General features: G+C 46.9%; 1 protein-coding gene across 2 annotated transcripts in view; it reads left to right on the forward strand.

The window, feature by feature from the left end:
* Nucleotides 1–18266, forward strand: part of LOC129704596 (cadherin-related family member 4-like) — a 38255-nt gene that overhangs the window by 2440 nt on the left and 17549 nt on the right. Inside the window, exons 3-11 of one of the 2 annotated variants that reach the window (XM_055647823.1) lie at nucleotides 281–477; nucleotides 1516–1681; nucleotides 2245–2333; nucleotides 3786–3896; nucleotides 4736–4839; nucleotides 9158–9288; nucleotides 14252–14432; nucleotides 16863–17013; nucleotides 18017–18119. In XM_055647823.1, the coding sequence (XP_055503798.1) occupies nucleotides 281–477; nucleotides 1516–1681; nucleotides 2245–2333; nucleotides 3786–3896; nucleotides 4736–4839; nucleotides 9158–9288; nucleotides 14252–14432; nucleotides 16863–17013; nucleotides 18017–18119 (1233 nt within the window). The remainder of the gene's footprint in view (nucleotides 1–280; nucleotides 478–1515; nucleotides 1682–2244; nucleotides 2334–3785; nucleotides 3897–4735; nucleotides 4840–9157; nucleotides 9289–14251; nucleotides 14433–16862; nucleotides 17014–18016; nucleotides 18120–18266) is intronic. The other variant, XM_055647824.1, reaches the window with a different exon arrangement.

An 18266-nucleotide genomic window follows, 5' to 3' on the forward strand; every position in this document is an offset into this window, starting at 1 on the left:
TGGTTACGGGATAAATATTGGCTAGGACACTGGAGAGAATACCCTGCTCTGCCTTAAAGTAGAGCAGACAGGGACTCAGCTTAACATCTCCTTCAACAGACAGCATCTCCAACTGCGTATCCTTTTGGCACTGCTGCACGGTCTCAACCAGATTTTACTGCATGGCTTCTGACAGGTCTTTAGAGTGAGGGATGAGAATGCAACCACTGAGTGAGGTGTAAAAATCTCATGGTTTTCTTTGTGAGACTATAATCCTATCTTTCCTTCCCTTGCCCTGCAGTTGTGGACAGTTTCGATAGCACTGCTGCTGTCCCAGAGAACAGTCCTCCAGGAACCAGGATTTCTGAGTTCCGGATAATTGTGTACAACTCTCTCATTGCTCAAATTACCATCTCTTCTGTACCGAAAAGCGAATTCTTTCAGATAATTTGGAGGAAGACCCGTGAAACAGATGATGGAATCTATTTCAATGCAGAGGTATACTTCTTCTTTCCCCCGGATCGCAGAATCACTGTGGGAAAAATTTAACTCTTAGTCGGAAACTGGGCAGGGGTGTTGGGCAATGGGGGTGATGGATATATGAAATGCACAACATTCCAACACATAGATCACAACAGTGGCACAGCTGGTCGTGCTGCTGTCTCACAACTGCAGTGACCTGGGTCCAATTGTGACCTCTAATGCCATCTGTGTGGTGTTTGCATGTTCCCTCTGTGACCGTGTTAGTTTCCTCTGGGTGTTTGGGTTTTCTCCAAGAACCCAAAGGGTACTTAGGTTTGTTGGCCACTGTAAATTGCCCCCAGTGTGTAGGTGACTGGGAGAATCTGGAGTGTGTAGTTGGGAATATGAGGAAAATAAAATGTGATGAATGTTAAAGCATGTTTGAGGTCAGCATGAAGTCACAGCGCTGAAGGGCTTGTTTTTATGCTTCCTGACTCTACGATATGATATGGTTCCCATTACATTATTGTTCCACAGATCTAGCACCTTCACCACAATGTTCCACTTCTAGCTCTGCCTGTAGAGGTCTATTTGCTAATGCACAGATGCTTTTGAGTCTTTATGAGTTTGTTTTACTACCTGCATCGTACCCAAGTATTTGACCAGCAAAGTTTATGCTAAAAAATGCAGCAACAATAAGTTGAAGCAGTTAGTACTCCAAGTTTACAATTAAGTACTTGCACTGGAAATCTCCCCAGCAGGACCAGGTGCCCAATAGCCCCATTGGGTGGCAGTGGCTGGGAGACAGGGTCCCACCACTGCGAGGGTGCAACATGAAGGAGTATAACAGCAGGTCTGATCTGATCTGTTAGTCTGTGGAAGGGGCGCCATTGATGTGGGCAGACATCAGAAGCTGCCAGGAGGCAGGCACCAGGCACCAGGCACCAGGCACACCAGGCACCAGGCACCAGGCACCAGGCACCAGGCACCAGGCACCAGGCACCAGGCACCAGGCCTCCTGTAGGAGTAGTTCTTACACCTCATCCACTGACACTTTCTCCAAAACATTTTTAGATATTCCTGAACAATCATGCCTCATTGGATCATGAAAAGACTCCGATGTATGTGCTCACCATTTCAATCATTGCCTACAATACGAACAGTCTGAAGGAGCAACTCCGGCTGTACGTGTTAGATGTCCACGACGTGAGGTGTGGTGTACAGTTCCAGAGCCCAGGAGGTGATGTTTCTTTCCAAACTTTCAGTTCTAGTTCAATTAGCGCACAGCACATTGTGACTAGTGTGGGGGGAGTGTGTTCCAAGTTTGTGACCTGATACTAGTGTGGCTGGGTGGGTGGGGAGTGTGTTCCCAGGTTGGAGGGGGGTGAGTTACGTGTGGGGGAGTGTGTTGCCAGATCAGAGTGAGATTACTGCTGTGAGGTGTGTGTGTTTCCCAGTCATGGGGATGTTACTGGTGTGGGAATTGTCTGTTCCCAGGTCAGGAGATTACTGGTTCAGGGGGAGTGAGTTTCCAGGGTCAGGGGAGAGTGGGCGGTTACTGATGTGGGGGGAGTGTGTTTCCAGGTCAGGGTATGGAGAGGTTACTGGTGCAGGGAAAGTGTGTTCCCAGGTCGGGGGTGGGGTTACTGGTGTGAGAGGGAGAGTATTCCCATGTTTAGCTTACATTGGATGCCGTTTTCCAAAATCCTACGGACTGGGCAAAGAAACATTGGTTAATGTTGGGCCTTTGGGTCTTGTTAAGTCTTACAAAACCTCACGTAATAAATGTCTCGACTCTGACAGGAGCCACGGTTAACGTGCTGGAAACAGCGGTCCCTCTCTCCAAAATCTACACAATTGTCACAGCACCAACCTTCTCAGAGAACTTCACGGTAAGATTATGTGTGGCAGATTCATTTTCAGATTAGCTTATTTTCATGTACATCAGGATGCAATAAAATTCCTTGTTTGCATGAAGCTTTTGACAATATTCTTGATAATAATAGATGTAACAATAAATATCATGACAAATGCAAAACAGAAGAATATTGCAAAGATTAGAGTGCAATCAAAGGTAATGCAAAAAAAAAAAACTAAAGTGCAAAAAGACTAACCAAAACCAGAATTATGAATAAGAATATGTGGCAGCACCGCCAGGAAGGGCGTGTTAAAGCGGTGATTGGGTCAGGAGTCTGATAACGGTGGGGAAGAAGCTGATCTTAAGTCTGGACATCTAGGCTTTCAACCTTTTGTATCTTCTCCCAGGCCGTAGAAGAGAAAATAGGGAATGGCCAGGGTGACAGATTTCCTTGATAGTGCTTACAGCTTTCCTGAAGATGGATTGGTTGGAATGAAGTGATGGGCCTTTGAACGGTTAAGTTGTGTTCACCACTTGTGATCTTATTAAAGATTTTCACGTTACCTTGGTACACTTGACAATAATAAACCTAAACCTTTCTTGATCACCGCATAAGTGTGAAGGGACCTGGTTAGGCTGCCAAGGAACTTGAAGGCTTGGAACATCGCTACAGTTTCTCCATTGATGAGGACAGGGTTGTGTTTAAGCCTTGCTTTCTTAAGTCAATAACCAACATCTCCTATCCATGTTCTTCAGAGATGCTGCCTGACCTGCTTATTCCAGCACTTTGCGTCTTTTGTTTTGTAAACCAGCTTCTGCAGTTCCTTGTGCCTACATGAAACATTCAAGCTTGGCCTGAGAGTGGAAACCAGGGTTCCTTGCCTTTAGGCCAGTGTGATGGTGCTGGGGGAGATTCCTGGGTGTGAACTCACCAACAAAGTTAATCAGTGAATCTATTTTCCAAATATGGATTGCACAATCAGATGACAAGGAAACATTATTGCTGCTATTCACTGGGCCCCAACGATTGATTGGTCAAGTGAGAACCGAAGCATTGGATGATGTGTTGCTTGGAAGCCAGTAGCTAATTGTTCATTTTATAGCCGACTCTCCAGTTCAGCAATGCCACATGAGCTCCTGTGCAGGGATCCAGGAGAACGCCAGCCCTCCACCCCACTGAGTCACAGGGATGATTCCCATTAACTGCGAGGAAGGGTGGGAATCAGTGGGTTCATGCACCTCAGTAGAGGGGGCATTGGACAGTGCTGCACGCTCCTTAGTGCCGGCGCATTGGCCAGGACGTTGTGCGAATCCTGGCATGGGATCAGAGGCTGAAGCTCTAGACCTCCAGCTAGAGAGCACCAGTAACCACAGCTCAGCTGGTGAAAGGACCAGAGTAGTGAGACCGAGCAGAAGGTACGGGTACAGGAATGTGTTCAGTGTATCCGACACTAACGCCATCACACATTCATTGCTCTCATTGCAGTACGCCATTATCGACACCATTCCTCTGTCTGCGAGTGACCTCTTCAGTGTGGATTGGTCGGGCAGCATCAACGTGCCACTTGATGGCTTTGGACGACATAACATGGAAAGGGTAAAATCCATCTGTCGGCATTCTGGTTAATGGGGGGTGGAAATAGCAAAAATCTGCACAGCAACATTTTACCATCTGAAGGTGATGACAAGCATACCATACTCTTGCTCTGCTCACTCTAGAACTGCTCACAACAAAGTCTGGGCAGGGGAAAGTGTAGAATCTGTAGGGACTGAGTGGGAAATCCATGGAGATTATAGCTCTTAGTGTGAGACTCCTGGAGTTCCCATATCCCAGTATGAGAATCTTGGAGATACTATTTCCCAATATGAGACTACTGGAGATTATGCCTCCCTGTGTTAGTCCTGGAGATCCCAGCACCCAGTATGAGACTCCTGGTGATGCTCTCTCCCAGGGTGACATTCCTGGAGACACCATCTCCCAGTGTGAGATCGCTGGTGATCCCAACTCCCAACACAAGATTCGTGGTGATCCCATCTCCCAGTGTGAGACTCTTGTGGATTCGAGTTCCCAGTGCAAGACTTGTAGACATCCAAGCTCCTCATATGAGAATTGTGGAGATTCTGTCTCCTATTGTGAAACCTCTGGAGATCTCATCTCCCAATGCCAGTTTCCTGGGGATCCTGAGACGTGCTGCAAGATGCCTGGAAGGGCCTGGTTCCCATTGTGAGTGTCCTGGTGATGTAGTCAAAGCGACCCTGCTGTTATTACAACTCCTCCTCTTGACGGTGAACTGCCTGGTTTTCACTGGACAGATTCCACATGAAGTAGATATGGGAACCCTGTGAGATACTCCCCATGCTCCTGTGCTGCCCCAGAAGGTTTGAATGGTTGGTCATAGGTTTTATCTAAGTCTGGCTTTGCTCTGTATTTAATAGAACTTCAAACTCTACATCGCAGTCACTGAGAACACAGTAACTGTTTGTACAGGGGTGGTGACCATTGTTGTGACTCCAGTCCGTCACTGGCCTCCAGTCTTCACGTAAGTGTGACCACTATGTCTCCCACCCACTTATCGTACCACCTGCCACACTGCACCTACACACACTAACCCATCCATTGTGTCTTTCATCCATTACCCTAACCCCTTTGTCTCCCACCACTTACCCCACCCCACTATTACCCACCTACAACACTTACTGTGCGATGTGATGAGATTTATTTAGTAGCTTTCTGGTTGCACTTCCAGGCATTGTTGTGGTCAGTCAATGTCCTAGAACTGGAGCAGCCTGCTCAGCGCCCGGCTGGGTCCCAGCTTCTGAGGGAACAATGGTCAGTTTTATTGCGATTTGAGTGAACATCACGGGAATGATGCCCATTTGGACTGCAGATTTATGCTCCAAGCTACTGATCTGTCTCTTGTCTTCTCTCATAAAATCCCTCCACTACAGTGTCCCCTTCCTTCTATCAGCATTCCCTCCATCTACTCACATTTGTTCATATGTGTTTGAAAGGAGTAGGGCGATGCGTGTGCATGAGGGAGAGAGAAAGAGAGAGAAAAAAATAGGGATGGGGGTGTATTTACGTGTGTGTGAGAGAGGATGGTAAAGATGTGTTTATGAGAGAAACACTAAGAGTGTGTATTCATATGTGGGATAGTGTGGACGTGTGAGAGTACATGGGTGTGTGTGCATGTGCCTGAGAAAGAGTGAGGTGTTTATGTGTGAGACTCTGTGTGAGACACTGTTCAGATGTGAGAGAGTTGGATGTGTGTGTATGATTGTGCATGTGTGTTTTCACATACAATAGAGTTGTTATGTGTATGTTCATTGAAGAGAATAGGGATGTATGATCACAGAAAGAGTATGCGTGTGTAAACGTTCTAGTGTTGATTATTCCTTGCACCCTTTGGGCTTGTGTGTGTTTAGGCACGTGTAGGCACCCTCCATTACTCCATGCTGTGTGGTCTGCATACAACTCTATAACTCTCACCCTGCCGCCCCCCATGGGGACTTAGTTACGCCCCTAAGAATTCTCTCTCTGCCCTTCAAGGTGCCTTTAGCCTCTGTCACTCACTATCTGGCCAAACAGAATACCTATCCTGGGGAGAAAGTCCCCAGGAAGGGGTGGCATTCAGGGGAGGATCGGCTGAGAGTTGCTGGAGGGGAACCGGCCTGTGGAAGCAGGGCTTGTTCCAATAATCACAGCCTCTGTACACGTGTCCACCTACAACTTCAATCTCAGCTGCTGGTGACTGTTGATGGCTGACCTCTTGTGTGAGTGAACTGGTGCCGCAGGGAGGAACAGGAAGTGACAGGGGTAAAAGAGTCATCATGTGATGATTGACTTCACTCTCTTCCTCCCTGCTACTCCCCCTGCACCCCTCCTTCACTGCCTCGTGATGTGCGAGGTGAAGGAGCAGACTGGCATGCCTGGTCGTCTCCCAGAACTCACCAGCTGCAGTTCAGTGGGCAGTGGTCACTTGCTGCCCAGTCTAAGTTGGTGTGACTACTGGTCTCTGCATCGTGGAGACCAAATGCAGGTGAGGCGAGCGCTTCGCCAAGCACCTGCACTCTGTCCACTATGGCCATTTGAATCATCCGGTTGCTTCATTCCATTCCATTCCCACATCAACATGTCTGCCCTCGGCCTCCTCCTGTGCCAGAATTAGGCCAATTTCAAGCTAGAAGAGCAGCACCTTGCATTCCGCCCAGGTAGTCTATACCCCAATGGCATGAACATTGAGCTCTCCAATTTCAAGTAACCTAAACCCTCTCTGTCCCTTTCTCTCTTCTATCCATCCTGGTCCTCTCAAGCACACCCTTCTTCCCAACTATCCCTGATTCCGTATTATATGATTTAATTCCCCCATCTGCCTATCACCCACACACCCCTCCCCCCCACACACCCCCTCCCCACACACACCCTTCCCCCCACACACCCTTCCCCCCCACACACTCCTCCCCCCCACACACCCCTCCCCCACACACTCCTCCCCCCCCCACACACCCTCCTCCCCACACACACCCTCCCCCCCCCACACACCCCTCCCCCACACACTCCTCCCCCCCCCACACACTCCTCCCCCCACACACACTCCTCCCCCCCCCCACACCTCCTCCCCCCCCACACACCCCTCCCCCCCCACAAACCCTTCCCCCACCACACCCCCCCCCCACCAACCACCCACCCCCCCTGACAACCCCCCCCCCCCCCCCCCGAAACCCCCCCCCCCCACCCCCACCCCCCCCCCCCCACCCCCCCCCCCACACACCCCCTCCCCCCACACACCCCTCCCCCCACAACCCCTCCCCCCACACACCCTCTTCCCCCACATACCCCTCCCCCACACATGATCCCCCCCACACCCCCCCCCCCACACACCCCCTCCCCCCCCCACACACCCCTCCCCCACACACACCCCTCCCCCCCACACCCCCCCCCCACACACACCCTCCCCCACACACCCCCCCACACAACCCCCCCCCACACACCTCCCCCCCACACCCCTCCCCCCCCACACCCCTCCCCCCCCACACCCCCTCCCACACACCCCCCCCCCACACACCCAACCCTCCCCCACACACCCCCCCCACCCCCCCCCACACACCCCCCCCCCCCACACAACCCTCCCCCCACACAATCCTCTCAAGCACACACCCTTCTTCCCAACTATCCCTGATTCCGTATTATATGATTTAATTCCCCCATCTGCCTATCACCCCACACACCCCCCCCCCCCACACACCCCTCCCCCACACAGCCTCCCCCCCCACACACTCCTCCCCCCCACACACCCCTCCCCCACACACACTCCTCCCCCCCACACACCCCTCCCCCCCACACCACCCTTCCCCCCCACACACACCCTCCCCCCCACACAACTCCCCCCCCACACCCCCCCCCCACACACCCCTCCCCCCACACACCCCTCCCCCACACACACTCCCCCCTCCCACACACACTCCCCCCCCACACACACTCCTCCCTCTCTCTGTTGTTCCTATATGCCACCATCCCTCCTCATTCAGTTCCATTTTTCACTTTCTTCTATCACTTGCTAGCTCTTGCCACCTCTCCCTCTCCTCTTTACACTTCCTCTCTACTTTCTTTACAGGTGTAGGGTCCCAATGCAAAATGTTAATTGGCCATTTCTCTCCACAGATGCTGACTTACCTTTTGAGTTCCTCCAGCAACTCTCCTTTTTTTAAATCTTGAGACCACTGACAGTTGGAAAGTTGTTCTCGAAGAGTTCCCATAGAAACATAGAAAAATAGGTGCAGGAGTAGGTCATTTGGCCCTTCGAGCCAGCACCGCCATTTAATATGATTGTGGCTGATTATCTAAAATTAGTACCCTGTTCCTGCTTTTCCCCCCACATCCCTTGATTCTTTTAACCCTAAGAACTAAATCTAACTGTCTCTTGAAAACTTCCAGTGAATTGGCCTCCACTGTCTTCTGCATCAAGCCTGTCCAATCCCTTAAGAATTTTATATGTTTCTATTAGATCCCCTCTCATCTTTCTATATTCCAGTACATACAAGTCCAGTTGACCCATTCTTTCATCATATGTCAGTCCTGCCATCCCAGGAATTAACCTGGTAAACCTACACAGCACTCCCTCAATAGCAATATTTTCCTTCCTCAAATTAGGAGACTAAAATTGCACACAATACTCCAGATGTAGTCTCACCAGGGCCCTGTACAACAGCAGTAGGACCTCCTTGCTTCTAAACTCAAATCCTCTCGCAATGAAGGCCAACATGCCATTAGCTTTCTTCACTGCCTGCTGTACTGCATACTTACTTTCTGATGTACAAGTACACCTAGGTCTCATTACACCTCCCCTTTTCCTAATCTGATACCATTCAGATAATAATCTGCCTTCCTGTTCTTGCCACCTAAGTGGTTATCCTCATTATACTGCATCTGCCATGCATCGGATCACTCACCCAACCTATCCAAGTCACCCTGCAGCCTCATAGCATCCTCATCGCAGCCCACACTGCCACCCAGCTTTGTGTCATTCACAAACTTGGAGATGTTACATTTAATTCCTTCATCTAAATCGTTAATATATATTGTAAATAACTGGGGTCCCAGTACTGAGTCTTGTGACACCCCACTAGTAACTGCCTGCCATTCTGAAAAGGACCCGTTAATTCCTACTCTTTGCTTTCTGTCTCTCAACCAGTTCTCTATCCATGTCAATACCCTCCCTCAATACCATTTGCTCTAATTTTACACACCAATCTCTTGTTTCATGGCTGGGGTTGAGATGCAGATGCCTAGTCGCTGTGTTACCTCCACCCGGTCCACACTACGCTCCCCCTGCCCTGCTAATGCACCCTCTCTTGCAGGTCAGTCCCAAGCACTGTCAGCATTCCGGAGAACCAAGGGCCAGAGTTCTATGTGACCAAGGTCAGTGCTAATGGAGAGAAGGTGCACTATCACCTGGCAACCTTTCACCCCTCCTTCAAGATAGGTGAAGGTAAGTCTCTGATAACCCCCCCCCCCCCCCCCCATGGTGCAGTGGGAGGGATAGTAGGTGGTGGGTGGATGGGGGAAGAGGGGAGGTGGGGGGGGAACGATTAGATGTGGGAATGTTACCTGGAGTTTGACTGCTCCTGTTAATGTGTGACAAAGCTGGGTTTGGGGCAGTACCTGGTTTAGTAACTGATGGGATCCATAAGCTCAGTCACTTGTGCAAGTATTCCCCACGTCCATCCACCAACATCCTGCACATCCCTTCCCCTCCCTCCACCCCCCTCCAAGTCCTCCTATCCTGGGGGTGGAATGAATGGAATCCCGTATCTGGTAGTCTGTGACCAGCTACTGTGTTTTTGGAACATCGAACAGGCAAGCACAGAGACAGGCCCTTCGGCCCATAGTGTCTGTCAAGCATGATATCAAGTTAAACTAATTTTCCTTTGCCTGCATGTGATCCATATCCTTCTGTTCCCAGCATGTTCATATGCATATCTAAAAGCCTCTTAAACTCCATTTTCATATGTGCTTCCACCACCACCCCTGGCAGCACGTTCCAAACACCTACTACTCTCTGCTTAAAAATGAATGGTATTTGACATTTGTACCCTATGTAAAAAGCTCTGATGAAAAGGTTATCTGACAGCGTCTCATAATTTTATATACTTCTATCAGGTCTCTCCTCACCCTCCAATGCTCCAATCTTATGAAGAAAGACTGGATAGACTTGGTTTATACTCTCTAGAATTTAGGAGATTGAGAGGGGATCTTATAGAAACTTACAAAATTCTTAAGGGGTTGGACAGGCTAGATGCAGGAAGATTGTTCCCGATGTTGGGGAAGTCCAGGACAAGGGGTCACAGCTTTAGGATAAGGGGGAAATCCTTTAAAACCGAGATAAGAAGAACTTTTTTCACACAGAGAGTGGTGAATCTCTGGAACTCTTTGCCACAGAGGGTAGTTGAGGCCAGTTCATTGGCTATATTTAAGAGGGAGTTAGATGTGGCCCTTGTGGCTAAGGGGATCAGGGGGTATGGAGAGAAGGCAGGTACGGGATACTGAGTTGGATGATCAGCCATGATCATATTGAATGGCGGTGCAGGCTCGAAGGGCCGAATGGCCTACTCCTGCACCTAATTTCTATGTTTCTATGTTTCTAAAACAATCCAAAGTCCAATCTTTTCTTATAGCTAGCACCCTCTAATCTAGGAGGCATTCAAGTAAATCTTTTCTGCACCCTCTCCAAAGCCTCCATATCCTTCCTGGAATGGGCCAATCAGCGTTACATACAATACTCCAAATGTGGTCTAATCAAAATGCTGTAAAGCTTCCTGATCCTTATACTCAGTAAAGAGGAAGGAGGTGGTGGTGCAGAAGGGGGAGGGGGTGGGGAGTTGCATACCTGCCTTCTAACCTGGGTGCCTTATCTGACAATACCCAGGTCACACTGCCCTACTGCATTCTGCTGTCCATCATTCTATCACAGGGAAATGCAACTATAACGTCACAGTCGTACAGCACAGAAACAGGCCCTTCAGCCCACTATGTCTACGTTCACCTTTTAGCTTGTCTATACTAATCTCATTTGCCCACATTAGAACTATATCCACCTACACCTTGCCTATTTAGAGTCTGTCTTGAACATAGTGATTATATCTGATTCTATCATCGCAATTCGCAGCACATTCAAAATATCAACCATTCTATGTAAAAGCAAGTTCCTCTCAAATGTTCTTTTAAAACTTCTTCCCGTCACTTTAAATCTATGCTTGTTTTTGATACCCCTATACCATGGGGAAAAATATTTGTTTACCTATCGATGTCTCTCATAGTCTATCAGGCCTCCTTTGCTTCAGGGAAAACACGTGCAGCCTGTTTGAGTTCGCCTCATAACTGATTTCCTCTAATCCAGGCAAAGTCCTGCGAAAGATAGTAATGCCAAAAGATAGCAGATCCGAGTTGAGATAGGGATGTAGAGGACATAATGGTTCTAGATAGCTGACCTATGCTCAGAGATGGAAATGGAGAAAAGGTAAGATCAGATTTGGTCGAAGTGGAAGTGAGATCAAGGTAGCGATTGGAGAGAGGTTGTTTAAAATTATGAATAGTATTTATGGGTTAAATTAAACAAGTTTATATTCCAGAAGGGTCAGTAATCAGACAAAATAGGTTTAAGGGAGAAGGCAGGAACAGGGTTCTGATTGTGGATGATCAGCCATGATCATATTGAATGGCGGTGCTGGCTCGGAGGGCCGAATGGCCTACTCCTGCACCTATTGCCTATGTACCTATGTAAATGAACTAGGAATGGCAAGAGGGGAGCATTGTGACTGCATGCAATTGTTCTAAGAATGTGATTTAATGTGATGTGAATGGGCTGACATATTGCACGGCTCATGAACAAAAGTTATACAAAGAGATAAAATACTCTTGTATTCCTATGTTGTCTCCGCCTCTTCCTTTCTTCTTCTCCCCCCATCCCCCCACCCCACATCAGTCTGAAGAACGGTCTTGACCCCAAACGTCACCATCCCTTCGCTCCATAGATGCTGCCTCCCCCGCCGAACAACAAGGACAATTTTGGCTTAACACTATTAAATTACATTAGGAATAAAAGGTAGACAAAAATGCTGGAGAAAATTTAATAGTGGTGAGCCAAAAATGAAGGTCACTTTTCCTTGTTGTTCAGTTGAGATTTCCCCTTCCCTTCCAGCAGATGGCACCAAGAGACAACGTGGGCTCTCAGTAGGCAGCTCAGCAGCCCCTCCCAGAGGCGAGGGGGATAACTACAGCCACCCTCCCACTGATGTGGTATCACAGGGGGTTGGCACCCAATCAGCAAGGAGTTTTATTTGTCCCAGTTGTCTGCTTCTGTCATGAAAGGATAGATATTTGCAATTTCAGATGCTAAATTTATAAAGTTCAGCCGGTTCAGCACAAATACAAAAATGCAAGATGCTGGAATTCCGAATATTTTCCTTTTGCAGTGTTTAAGAATTATTCTGCTCACATGTTTCGGACTGAGCAGAGCACCTCTTCACATCCACTCTCTTTCTTTATGCTGGATAATCTCCTCGTCATTTAATCTCTCTGACTGCACCACTCTCACGTTTTCTTCCAAATCCGTACTCTACATCTTTGAGCAATATAGGTCAAACATGGGCAAATAGCACTAGCATTGATGGGCATCTTGGTCGGCATGGCAAGTTGGACTGAAGAGCCTGTTTCTATGTTATATGGCAAAATATTTTCAGCCTGTTTATCTCTAACTTCTCCATTATCAACCTGTTACACACACTGGCTCTGTTTCTCCAGCCATAGGTGCTGTTTGACCTGCTGAGTATTTCCAGTAAGTTTGCATTTCGTGTTCAGACTGCAGTCAGACCGGAGTTTCCAAGTTAGTTATTGGAAAAAAGCCATTCACCTTCTCTACAAATCTATACATACAATTATATTTTCAATTCATGTTTGAAAATTAGAATTATTATGAACACCACATTTGTGTTGTCTGTGTGGAGTTTGCACGTTCTCCCTATGTCCTCCTGAGTTACTACTCTGGGTATTCCAGTTTCCTCACACATCCCAAAGACATCAGGCTCAATGATTTAATTGGTCACTGTGAATTGCCAATCAATTTACAAATTGTCATTCCTTTAAATGATTTTATTTTAAAGTAGGGTTTATTGTGACACATGACACATAATGAGGTAAAGGCATAATGAAAATATTGTTTGCAGCGCAGATTCCAAGCAGACTCCAAGCAACACACAAAACATTATACATAAATCACAAGAAAGAAGACTGCAAAGAAACATTAGTGTGAAACACAATTAGACAAACAACAAGTCTATGGTAGTGAAAGAGGTGGTCCATAGTGTATTTTTAGCATTAGGTTGGTTCAAGAACCGAATAGATGTAGGAAAGTACCTGTTCCTGAACTTGGCGGTTGGGACTGACAGTAGCAGCAAGAAGAACTGTCCTTGAATCCACCGTTTTCTGCATCATCTTGAATTCCTGTGCACTGAAATTGTTACACCAGGCCATGATACAAATAGTCAGGATAGTTTCTTAAGTCCCTGTATATCTGTGGAGGTTTGTTAGAGTATTCGGTAATATGCCAAATCCCTTTAAACTTCTTAGAAAGTAGGGATGCTGGTGCACCTTCTTTGTGATTGCTCTAAGTGCTGAGCCCAGGACAGGTTACCTTGAGATGGTCACTGGTCACCAATCTCCAGTCTGAATATTGTCCTTCCACCATAAATCACTGGACATGTCTCAGCCACATTACAGCTGTCAACTACTTGCACCAAGCTTTATGCAAGTAATACCTTCACAGCCATCTGTGGCAATGAATTTCACAGATTCACCATCCCCATTCACTAAAGAAATTCCTCCTCATCTTTTTAAAGGTACGTCCTTTTATTTTGAGGCAATGCCCCCTTGTTTCTATTCTCTCCCACTCGTGGAAACATCCTCTCCGCATCCACTCTATCCAGGCCTGTTTGTCGTTAATCATTAATCATGTACATAACACTTTTTAAACCTCCAGCAACTAATTCCTGATAACTAGCAGAGAGGATAGATGTGGTGCACTCCAGGCTGGTGCAGGCAGAGGATGTCCGCTCACTATTAATCTCCGTGTTCGTTTTCAAGCTCAAATGGTTTTGATCCCAATTACATAATTAACTTTATGCACCTTTTCTCGCAGATCATTGCTCCTCATACCACCATCAAACGTATCTACCAACATTATGACTGGATTAATAAAAGGGGTGAAGTACTATATAGTAGCAAGAACTTAAAGAGCAGGGTGACTTCCAGTTTATCTGCTGATAGTCTCTGGGGCATTGCTGTGTGCAGTCGGGATTGTGGGACATTGTGTTTCTTCCTTTACGCCCTGTTAAATTTCTGTGAAGGCAATGCTGCCTGATCAGCTTTCAACCCTCAACCTCATCGTCATTCTACAGATACTGGGATCATCAAAACCTCGTTCAACCTGGACCTGGATCAGGACCCTGGGCTTGCTGTCAACCTGCTGGTGATTGTTGCTTATGATGATAGCTACCTCTACAGCTCAGCAACTAATGTCACAGTGTATGTGACTGACGTGAATAATAACAGCCCTGTCTGCACTCCACCCATCTTTGTGTAAGTGTTTGCGGGCATTCAACCACCATGACCTTTCTCTTCAGTGACTTTTCACTGTTATTCCAGTAGGATGTTTGGGCTTCATTGATATTTGGAATCACAGTCATACAGCATGGAAGTAGGCCCTCCGTCCCAAATTACCCATGCCGACCAAGGTGCCCCATCTACACTAGTCCCAACTGTCCACATTTGGCCCATATCCTCCTAAACCTTTCCTATCCATGCACATATCCAAATTTATTTTAAATTGTACTGTAGTACCTGCCTCAACTACCTCTTCTGGCAGCTCATTCCATATACCCACCACCCTCTGTGTGAAAAATTTGGCCTGCAAGTTCCTATTAAATCTTTCCCCACTCATCTTAAACCTATGTCCTCTGGTTCTTGATTCCTCTATTATGGGTAAAGGTCTCTGTGCATCTACTCATTTTATTCCCCTCATGATCTTACACGTTCTCTACCCCTCATGCTTCTGTGCTCCAACGAATAAAGTCATAGCCCACCAAATCTCTCCCTATATCTCAGACCCTCAAGTCCTGACAACATCCTCATAAATCTTCACTGCACGCTTTCCAGCTAATCAACATCTTTCCTGTAGCAGGGGGGGCCAAAACTGAACACAATACTCCAAATGAAGCCTCACCAAAATCTTGTACAACTGTAACATAACATCCCAACTTCTATGCTCAATACCCTGACTGATTAAGCCCAATGTGCCAAAAGCTTTTTTGAACATTCTATCTATTTATGATGCCATTTCAAGGAACTATGAACCTGCTCTAAGATCCCACTGTTCCACAACACTCCACAGAGCTCTGTCATTCAGAGCAATGGCCCCAGCACCAATTTCTGAGGCACGCCTCCAGCCTGAAAAACAACCTTCCACTATGACCATCTGCCTCCTTCCATGAAGCCAATTTTCAATCCAGTCAGATAGTTCTTCCTGGATCCCATGCAATCTGACCTTCCAGAGCAGTCTACCATGTGGCACTTTATCAAATTCATTGCTGAAGTAAAAACTCAACCAGATTCATGGGACACGATCTCCCACTTACAAAACCATTCTGACTATCCCAAATCAGTCCTGCTGCATAAATATATGATGCATATAATGCATATATATCTTATTCCACGGAATACTCTCCGTTAACTTCCCTACCACAGATGTTAGGCACATATATAGTTCCAAGGTTTTTCCTTGCAGCCCTTCTTAAATAGAGGCATGACATTAGCTGCCCTCTAGTCTTCCTAATTACTTCCTGAGGACCTTGCTCACCCCCTATAGTGCCATACAGAGATGATCACTGGTTACTACGGGGTCCTATTCTCACCACAATCACCATCTTCCCTCTAATGTACTTAAAAAATCTCTTTGGATTTCCCTTGATATTATTGTCTCCTTTTTGCCCTCCTGATTTCCTTAAGTGTGCTCCCCAGTTCCAGATACTCCTGAAGGGATACACTTGATCCCAGCTGCCCATATTCCATATCTCCTTTTTCCTGACCAGAGCCTCAATTTCTCTCGTCATCCAATCTTCTTTATGCCCACCTGCCTTGCCCTTCACTCTAACAGGAACATGCATGCCCTAAACTCTTGTCATCACACTTATAAAAGCATCCTACTTTCCTTTGCCCGCAAACAATCTACTCCAATCAACTCGAGAAAGCTCCTGAATGATACATACCATCAAAGTTGGCATTGCCCCAATTCAGAATTTTAATTTGTGGGCCCACCCTGTCTTTATCCATAAACCAGTTCTTCCTGGTGACATACCCAACATTAATCCCTTCAGTTGTACACTGATGTTTGTTCGTTCCTGCATTACAATGTTGATTGATCCTTTAAGAACCACCCTGCGTTTAAGAACTTAACAAACAACCAAGGTATGGCAGGCACTATATACATACAGGATCATTACCTACTCATTGTCAAGACTTTATGTTTTCAAGGAGTGGCTGTGCTCAGAATGAGTTAGCTGCACTGGTGTGTTCATCAGAATCCAGTGGCCAATTTAAGCTTTGATTAAAGCAGAACTTGTCCTTTATGAGCAAGGCAATCTGGGACAAGATTGGATCTGACACATAGCCTAACACTTGTAAAGGTTTGGCGTACCTTTGTTTGTGGAGCAGAAGAGGGAGTTTGATGGGACACATTGGCTGTGGAATGCATGAGCTTGGTGACCACTGACTCTGGAGGTGGGTTGGGTTGCATTGATTGCATTGATAAGCCAAGCTTTTATCAGACTGGCAGTGGGGAGGAGGCAACATAATTCCCTAGAACTTATCTGACAGACTGATAAATATGGAAACAAGAGCAACAAGGAGCTGAGAGAATGCAAAATATAAAGTTATCAGCATGAGAGTGAATTCTGCACCACTGGGACTAAGACCCATCCTGTAAATATTCTCCCCTTCACTGTCTCTTACCAGGACAGAGATCCCGGAAACAACTCCCGTGGGGTCCACCCTCTTTGAGCTGTTGTGCAGTGATCCTGACCACTCCAATACCACCTTGTCGTACACCATTGTTCCCAATGACAACTCGCAATTTAAGTTCAAGTATGGAGACCATAGTGTGAAGGTAAGAGCTTAACATAGAACCTGGAACAATATAGTACAGAAACAGGCTATTTGGCTCTATATCTGTGCAAAACAGGTTACAAAGTTAAACGAACCTCCTCTGCACGTAATCCATATCCCTCCCTTCCTTGCATATCTAAAAGCCTCCTTAACATTACTATTGTTCTTCTTTTTCCACCACCACCTCTGGCAGCACGTTCTAGTTACCCACCACATTCCGTGTGAAAATGTTCGCAACATTTCATCTTGAAACATTCTCCCTCTGACTTTACATTTATGCTCATTATGCTTTTGACATATCCACCCTGGGGGAAAGGTGTCAACTGTCTATCCTACTTTTGTCTCTAATTTGAGGGATGACCTCAAACTCTGTTGCTGTTGAGAAAAGAATCCAAGTTTCTCCAACCTCACTTTATAACTAATACCTTCTAATTTAGGCAACATTCTGGTAAACCTCTTCAGCACCCTCTCGAAATCCGCCACATCCTTCCTGTAATGGGATGATCAAAACAGCACACAGTTTTCCAAATGCAGCCCAACCAAACTTGTAGAAATCTGAAACATTGCTTCTAGACTTTTATACTGAATGCCCGACCGATGAAGACATGCAAACCGTATGCTTTCTTTACCACTCCATCTACTTATGGCGGAATATTCAGGGAGCAATGCACTCGGACCCCAAGATCCATCCGCACATCAATGCAGTTAAGGATCTTGCCATCAACTGTATTCCTTCCCCTTACATTCAACCTCCCAAATTGCAGCACCTCACACATGCTCGGATGAAACTCCACCTGCCATTTCTCTACCAACATTAATAAGTGATCTATATCCCGTTCACACTCTTTCGCACTATCCGCAACTCCACCAATTTTGATGTCATCCCAGTAAAGATTCCAGTGGAATACTACCTGCCCCAGAGATCTAATGTTTTACAAAGCTGTAACAAGTCGTCCCAACCTCTGTACTTGGTTCCTCACCCTTCCTTCCTACTGTTCCTGCAGGTGAACGAGAGCTTGGATTATGACTCTGCTGCCCTGGCGGCCCTGGACTTCCGCTACACCGCTGTGGTCACTGTGGTCGACAGTGGACTGCCTCCTCAGACCAGTAAGACTCTCTGTTCCAAGAGCGGATCATATTCCCTGCCTCACCTTGGTCCATGTTCCTGTCTCTTCCCTCCCTCAAGTGGACACTGCCTCTGGTCAGGTCCAGTCGTCAGGGAATGACCCCGTTGCCCTTCTCGGTGATACTGGG

Source organism: Leucoraja erinacea, chromosome 16 (genome assembly GCF_028641065.1).
Source record: "Leucoraja erinacea ecotype New England chromosome 16, Leri_hhj_1, whole genome shotgun sequence".
NCBI lineage: Eukaryota > Metazoa > Chordata > Chondrichthyes > Rajiformes > Rajidae > Leucoraja > Leucoraja erinaceus.